The sequence below is a fragment of the Carettochelys insculpta genome, chromosome 1 (assembly GCF_033958435.1).
Source record: "Carettochelys insculpta isolate YL-2023 chromosome 1, ASM3395843v1, whole genome shotgun sequence".
Taxonomy (NCBI): Eukaryota; Metazoa; Chordata; order Testudines; family Carettochelyidae; genus Carettochelys; species Carettochelys insculpta.
Window position 1 is genome coordinate 303,622,026 of NC_134137.1, and position 7,921 is coordinate 303,629,946.

General features: G+C 50.6%; 1 protein-coding gene across 1 annotated transcript; it reads right to left on the bottom strand.

Moving 5' to 3' along the window:
* Window positions 1–1,235: 1,235 nt before the first annotated feature.
* Window positions 1,236–4,809, bottom strand: MYF5 (myogenic factor 5). The gene is made up of 3 exons (XM_074984009.1): window positions 3,800–4,809; window positions 2,759–2,834; window positions 1,236–2,081 (listed from the first exon to the last, which is right to left on the bottom strand). The coding sequence occupies exons 1-3, from the start codon at window positions 4,298–4,300 to the stop codon at window positions 1,921–1,923; spliced, it is 738 nt and encodes a 245-aa protein (XP_074840110.1). The 5' UTR covers window positions 4,301–4,809; the 3' UTR covers window positions 1,236–1,920.
* Between the last annotated feature and the right edge of the window lie 3,112 nt (window positions 4,810–7,921).

Below are 7,921 nucleotides of genomic sequence, written 5' to 3' on the forward strand. Positions count from 1 at the left end.
CCACAGCGTGTCGATGTTCCATTAGGTATAGACAAGCCCTTAGATACGAAAGGCTTGCTATCCCATTACTCATGCTCTAAGCCATCCATTGCTAGTAATCACATATCAAATATATCCGTAAGTCCATGCTAGCAAAACTTTTACACCTTTTGTTCATGAGGTCTGACACCCAGAGGCTAATTTGTCATGCTAGGTACTCTTGATTGCTATTGAAAGAACCCATCTTTCTTTTCTGGAAGGTGCTGGGAAGAGATTCTTGCATTACAGATAGAGCATTACTAATGGATGGATTCTTTTCAACGCAGCATATGTTAGTTGAAGTGACCTAGGATCATAATTTTAAAAGATCATAATTTTGCAAAAGTTGTCTGGCTATTTCTAGTGCTGTGTGACTCTTGTCATCTATAAATTACGCATACACTTCTCTCCTAGGAGATGGAACAAAGAAAATGTGGGCAACGTATTGTACTTTTTGAACCGTGTGAACTCTAGCTTGGGGATTATGAAAAAAAGTGATAGTTTTCAATTCTTTTTTTATAAACCAGCAATTTGTACTCTGTTACACTGGTAGTCCTTTTCCACAGATTGGAGAGAATAACAAGAACAAGGACTATAGAAGTGGGGCCCAATTCTGCCCAATTCAATAGGAACAGATCTCTACTATTGGTGTGTGATATAAAGGCCTGATCTTGCAAACCCTTGCTTATTGAGTAGTCCCATGGAAGTGATTTGGTTGACTTACACAAGGAAGGATAACACATATAGGGAGTGCTGCACTGTAGCTTTAGGTCCCAATTCTGCCAACATTTATACTAGCCTTGAACCCATTAAAATGAGATTACCATCAGCTTTGGGATCCTGACCAGGGTTCCCTATAAGCTGAGCATTTGGATGGCCATCTCAGACAGATTAAAGGGCCACTCAGCTGATTAGCAGAGTGTCAACAGCTGGCAGCCTGTGTTTCTATTGGTGATGCACATCCACACATATATCAGTGCATATAAAATTGATTCTGTCCATGGAAAAAAAAATAGAGGGAACCCTGATCCCAAACCACAGTTTTGAGAACCACTTCTCTAGCTGAAATGTGCAATATGCAATGCCATTATTGTCCCATGGAATTCAAAGAATTTGTAAGCATATGGAAGAGGTATAAATCACAAAAAGGTGACAAGAGATCTTAATATTTGAAAATGGATTTCAAGAACAGCAAAAGGAAATACTTCTGTAATAACACATTTTATTTATAGCAGGATTTTCAGAATACTGTGTATTCCCAGCCTTTGACAATTTTAGTTGCCTTTATTTTGAGAACCTCCCCCCTGCTACCTAACAAAAACACAAATACTTACCTGCTTACAATGAAAAGCATCCTGTGAATGGAAATAAAATATACAGCATTGGATAACAATATTATCTATGCATAGCATACATTTGAGTCTGATGAGATGAATATGTTGAGCATTGTTTGCGAGTGAGCTCCTACTTGCCTTGCCATTTCAGGTGGAATAAAAGCACCTCCTCTAATCAAGAAAGTTAAGAAAAGCCTCTGTGAAAATATAACATAAGTCTTGCTATAAAAGCTTTGCAGGAAACTACTTCTTACAGGCTTCTGTATACAGCTCATTGTATATGTGCTGGCTGAAAACATAACAAAGCTGGTAACTATATAACAAAAGTCCAAAAAGGTACTAAAATGTCTCAGGAATGCTTTAGTTAAATACATCTCCTGGTAACGGGGCAATCTCCTTCACAAATATACAATTTAAAAAGCGTCTCCTGAATATACATATTTTGAAAGGTCTGGATTCCACATGCCCCAGAGTTCATTCGCGGAGAGGCATGGCTGTTTGCAGGGTGAATTTCTCCCCCCACCTCCAATCTAAAGCAGTGGCTGGAGTTGGTGCCAAGCCTCAGAGCTCATAATACGTGATAGATGAGCTTGGAATGGGGGGTCCGCAGGGTGCCCAGCTGGGAATCGAGGCTGGTGGTTGCAGAGAGGGAAGCTTGGTCGGAGGTGGAAGAGATGCGATCCACAATACTGGATAAACAGTCCAAGCTGGACAGGGCAGGACTTTTGTCTGGGGGACACAGAAAGGTGAAAGGAGTAGATAAATACTTCCATACATTAACAGACAGAATTTAACTCACTCCTGTTCACTATTCACTCCTACTTCCGTGCATGAACAAAAGGATTTAACTCACTACTGTTCATTTTTCGCTACTACTTCCATGCATTAACAAACAGGATTTAACTCGCTGCTGTTCACAATTCGCTACTACTTCTGTGCATTAACAAGCAGGATTTAATCCACTACTAATTACTCCTCCCTAATAGTTCCGTAAATTAACAAAGATTTAACTCACTACTGTTCTCTATTCACTACCACCTTCCCTGAATTAACAGACGAGCTTTAACTCACTGCTGTTCACTCCTCACTACTATTTCCGTGCTTTAACAAGAGTTTAAATCACTACTATTCAGTGCTCACTACTACTTCCGTGCATTAACAGACAGGATTTAATCCACTAATTAGCTGTTATTTAAATCCCCGCTGATACCCATAGTCCCACCCAGCCCGTTGGAGTCCGACACCCATGGAGCCCCCCGCCTCCGCCTGTAAATGCCCCCGGGGGGGAACGTGGGAGGAGAACACTCCAGCAGGTGTTGCCTCTGGATCCGCACCGACCCCACTCTCCCCCGAGGCTGGATCTGGGCTGATGTCACACCCAGCCGCAGAGCCGGGCGCCGTCTTACCGTTGTGTGTGGCCGGGCAATATACGCGGTCAAAGGCGCTGCTCCGCCGGGCCCAGAGCGGGCTGGAGCAGTCAGCCTGAAACACACAAGGAAGGAGCGTCCAAAGCAAAGCCTGTGGGCGCCCGGGGCCAAGCCCCCGCCACGCCGCAGCGCGCCCCCTGCGCCTGGCCTCGCAGCAGCTCGGTGCCCAGCCGCTGTGCGCCGGGGGCAGCGTGGCCAAAAGCAATGAGCAGCGCGTTCCCCCAGCGCAGGGGCTGGCGGCTGGGGGAGGCCCGGCCAGGCAGGGCGAGCACTTTCCCGGCCCGGCTGGAGCGCACTCCAGCTCGGCGGGGTGGGCTCCCCTCGCTTTTCCAGGCACACTGGTTAGGCCGGCGGCGGGGCTTCACCCCTGGTCTGGGCTCTCCATGTTCCATGTGGGATCGGAGTTGGACTGCCCACCAGAAAGGAGCAGGGCCAGCTGGACAGGCACTGAATGGCGAATGCTAGCCACAAGCTCGTCTGCTCGTCCCCTGCGTGCCCCGCAGGGCAGCAGCGCGGCCCCCTTGGCTCATATAACCCCCCGCCCCCACTGCCACCCCCGGAAGGCACTGCGAGGCTGCCGGCAAGTAGGACATCATGAGATTTACACCCTGGAGAGGGCCCATGTTCTTGATCGCACATCAATGGTTCCCCGGATCATGAGCACCCCCTCCCCCGCCACGCCTCTGCCTTTAGACCAGGGGCAGATTAAAACCAGGTGGGGCCCTTGGACATCACGGTCCCAAAGCCCCTCTCCCCGCCATTTTCATGCAATATCATTATTTATGCTTTAAATCCACTCCGGCTGACTGTTCTACAACCCCGCGGTAATTTGCAGCGGACAATGTGACGCGTTTCTTTTGTTCCATCAGATGGTTTCAGCAAAGTGGAGTGAGGGGGGCCCGGGGCAAGGGCCCCCTTTGCCCTGAGGTTAATCCACCGCCGCGCTAGATCCCACGGCAGCGCCCTGCCCTGCCTAGGTCGGCAGGTTTGCACCCAAAGGCGCCGGAGCGCCCCTCTTACCGTGCCGTCGGAGCAGCTGGAAGTGGGGCTGGTGGGCGCCGAGCAGCTCTGCCCGGGCAGGCTGTAATAGTTCTCCACCTGCGCCCTGAGCAGCTCCTGCAGGCTTTCGATGTACCTGATGGCGTTTCTCAGGATCTCCACTTTGGGCAGCCGCTGGCTGGGGTTGGCCGAGGTGCACCTCTTCAGCGCGTCGAAAGCCTGGTTCACCTTCTTCAGCCGCCTGCGCTCGCGCATGGTGGCCGCCTTCCTCCGGTCCGTGGTGGTGGACTTCCTCTTGCAGGCTTTGCAAGCCCACAGGAGGCAGTGGCCGGCTTGGTGGTGCCCTGTGGGCGCTCGGACGTGCTCCTCTTCGTCCGAGCCTGGGCCAGCGGGTTGGTGGGCCCCGAAGGAGGCCAGGCCGGGCTCCAGCTCCTCGCCGAGCTCCCCTTCGGGGGAAGGGATGCAGGAGCTGTCGTAGAAGAACTCGGATGGAGAAAACTGGCAATTGTCCATCGCCTCCATCTGAGGGCGGCCGGTCTGGGCTGGCTGCGACCAGCCGGGCTCAGCCAGTCGCGCGGCGGTTCCCGCGGGCAGTTGCCGAAGTAATTAGGGATGCGGGACCAAGTGGCCTTTCTGCGGGGCGCGGGGCTCTTTATATATGTGTTGTCAAGGGAGGCCGGCCAGGGAGGCTAGTCTGTATTAGCATATCGCTCCGCAGCCCCAACGGGGGCCGTCTGGGCAAACCCCCGCCGTGCCCCAGGGGACAGCTTGCTGCGCGCCGCTCCTCTGGCCGCTCTGATGGGTTTATTGCGTTTGATCCTGCGCGCCCGTCTTCGGGGGCGGTGGCTGTAACAGCCCCGGAGCTAGCACCAAGTCGGGGGTTCGCAGTTGTGGGGAATAAAGAGGGGAGACGGGGGAACCCCTTAAACGTGTTTCCTGCATCTGAGCCTCCTCCAACGGGTTATGGAGTAAACAGGCTCCAGCCTGCCCCTAGTCACGGGAGTTGAATCGTTTGAGTTTCTGGCGATCAGGGCTACTCTTTGAACCAGACTGACCCCCCCGCACACACACACCTTGTTTTACAGCTGTGATTGGAACCGTTTTCTTCATTGTCCTGGGGAATGTTCTGCCCTCTGGCTAGATTATTTATATATGTTTTATTTAAAAAACCCACACCGCTAGAAAGCCATCCCGGCGCAGCAATGCTATTGTCAGGTAACATGGAAGTGGGGAGGAGGGTAAATGTCAGGTTTTCCTGCTCGCTGATCAGGCCAGAAAAGTTACGGACAAAAGACAATTGTATTAGTTTGCCAAAGAAACGCTCTCTTCCTCTCCTTTGCTGTCCTCCCCCGGGCCTGATGGCCTTAGAGACACAGCAGTACAGAAGTGCTTTGGGGCTGCTAATTTTCTGCTTTCAAGCAAACTTGGAGCGTTACAGATGCGTCCCAGCTGTCAGCGCCACAAACCCCTCCTGGAGGTGTAAAATTTCAACCCCCCCCCCAATCCCTGAGTAACTTTACACAAGTTAGTGTCAAAAACCTTCCCGAGACTCAGTAGCCGATCACTGAAGCTGTTAAAGGGGCCATTAAAGTGGTAATGAAGCCATTTAACAGGCATTTGCCAGGGCGCAGGAACCCTTTGGCCACATGCAGCTGGATTCTGTATGTTAGGAAAATGTGCTCTTTGGATTAAATAAAACGCTTTCCGAACGACGGGTGGGAAACTCCCAGGCTAGGCGCGTTGCTCTGTAGCCAGCCGAAGGATTTTGGACTGACCTCTCTCAAGGAGCAGCTGACATCGGCTGTGTGTCTACTGGCTGGTCATTTTATTCAAGACCCCTTTCAAATGAGCCTGGCAGGGAATTCGGTGTAAGAAAAGTTATTAAACAGCCACTCAGAGGAGAGTCCATCTGGTAACAGATCTGTAAGTGTTCAGTTCCCACTGGGGACTGTTACTACTTTCAGGTGGGGCGCCCACTTTAAAACCCATCAGAGGAAGAAGTAACAAGTTCCATAAATAAAAGTCTGCCCTCTCCCCTTCAAAAAGTTGGTGTGTCGTTATCTCAGCGCTTGGAAAGGCTACAGCTGCACTGTTCCAATTTATTTAGGGCCATAAACGGGCAGCAAACCCCTTTGAAATGAATACTGTATTAAAGCCAGAGCGCTGATAAAGGAATGAAGTTACAGGGAAGGAAAGCTCTGAATTTCAGCTCTCTCCATTGAAGTCCAGGTTGACATTCAGCCGTTCTCCAAGAAATCATCAGCCACATACAGCGGTTCTGGTCAGCTGCAACTTGAAGACTTACTTGGGTTGTAGCACGCAGATACTTTGATGTAGCACGTTCACACGGGCTAAAATAGACCTGCTTACAGATTTATGCTTTGCCCGCAAATAAACTTGGTCTTTAAAGTGGTAGTTACACTTTTCTGATCACCTTTCAGTGGCGTCTCTCCAGGTATGTAAAGTGTTTCTTTTGTTTTTGTTTTTGTTTTTTGTAGTAACAATGCCAGACTCTTCGATATGCGTCACAAAATATTGTCCGTGGGACTCCTTTGCCTTCGGATCTGTAGCCGTTGAGTCAGTGTGGTGGAGGTTGTTTAGAATGGTGCCTTTCCCAATAGTATTAGGGGAACTCTGAAGGTTGTTTCCCTTCTTCCTGAATCTTTGGGGAATAAAGACGCGGTCGCTCAGGAAAACGAGTAATTAGCATCCCTTAGAGGTGCCAGCTTCCTTCTGTAAAGTGATCTCTAAACACGTTTGCAACCGTGCAGTAAGCAGGCGAGTGGAACTAAAAGCAGCAGAAACAACACAAGCGACAAGGTTGGCTAATGAGGCCGCTGGCAGTGCGGGGAGGGTGGTGGGTTTCTGAGATCTGGGGATTGAAATTCTGAAAATGGGATCCCCGTGAGCCATAACTTGTTATAGCAGAGAACAATAGTGTTTTTTTTTTAAATTATCAAGCTTAAATCAGGGAAGAAAAGACCCCGGCACTTCACAGGCCTCTGCCAGCCAGTAGCAATCGCTCTGTTATGTTTAACTATATAATTTTAAACACTTTTTGACTAGTATACGATTCCGTAAACCCACCATAAAAGAAGGGTTAGGGTTTTAAAGCAAAATTTTGGAACCGCATTTTTATTTCGTGACTACCCTCCCCCCTTTCTGAAGTGGTTGGGCTTTACTCTGAAAACCAGCCCAAACAAGGAACCCGCAGACCAAACAAGGGAGGGGTTACCTAGTCAGTTTCACGTCTACATGGAGCGGGCGGGAGACCAGCTCCCTTGAGACTTGCCCCATCGGTGCAGGAGAATATTATCACATGCCGCTGCCCGCTGTACAGCTATCACCCCAAGTTAAAACACCGGCGCGTCTGCGGTGAGATGCTACGCCAGTGAGTGGGGGAGCTGACTGCAGAACTCGAGTTCCCGTCTCCGCTTTGTGGGGGGCTGTATTCATTTCGTCCTCTCGCAGCACCAGCTCTCACACGCAGTGCAACTGTAAAGAGAGTGGAAACCAGGGGGCAAGGACTGTAGCCCCCACTGGAAGCAAAACTCCCAGCAAACGCATGGCTGCAGCTATTTAACTGCTGCGCCTACACGTAGCCAGGACACACGTTACAACCCCAGCCAAGCAAGCCCGGCGCAAACGAGCTGGTCATTGGGCTGGGTGGGAGGGAGTTCCGCCCGCATGTAGCCCGCAGCTCTTGTCACATCCATTGGGTGACCCCTTAGTCCGTTAGCTCCAATGGCTTTGGGGGCCGCTAAAGCGGTGAAAGTTTGAGCTCCTGGGTAGATCTCCAACCCAGCACTCGCCCTGCTCCAGCAATCCGCCTCCAGCACTAGGAAGGAAAGCCGCTTGGCTCGGGATCCAGAGGACTGACTCCTTCAACGTGCTAAACTTTTGGTCCCGTCAAGCTCTGGGAACTGCGCGCACCTAAGTAAACACATTAGTACCTGCCAGAGCCGCGGGAAGGCTAGGCGCGGAAGCCAGCTGAAGAAGACATTGGCCTCTGCCTGCATTCGGGGACTCCCAAGGGAGATCAAAGGGCCCAGAGATTTTTAGCAGCCTTGAGAATGGCTAAAGTTGCCAGTTCCTGCTGCTACAGCCGGGGGAAGCCGAGCGAGCACATGGCTGAGGTATTCA

Bases quoted from the DNA above. Each gene is read 5' to 3' on its own strand.
- MYF5 (XM_074984009.1), bottom strand. From the start codon at position 4,300: ATGGAGGCGATGGACAATTGCCAGTTTTCTCCATCCGAGTTCTTCTAC. The intron at 2,835-3,799 runs GTAAGAGGGGCG...TGTGTGTTTCAG, and splicing joins CCAGCTGCTCCGACGGCACG to GCTGACTGCTCCAGCCCGCT. The intron at 2,082-2,758 runs GTAAGACGGCGC...TGTGTCCCCCAG, and splicing joins TTGCCCGGCCACACACAACG to ACAAAAGTCCTGCCCTGTCC.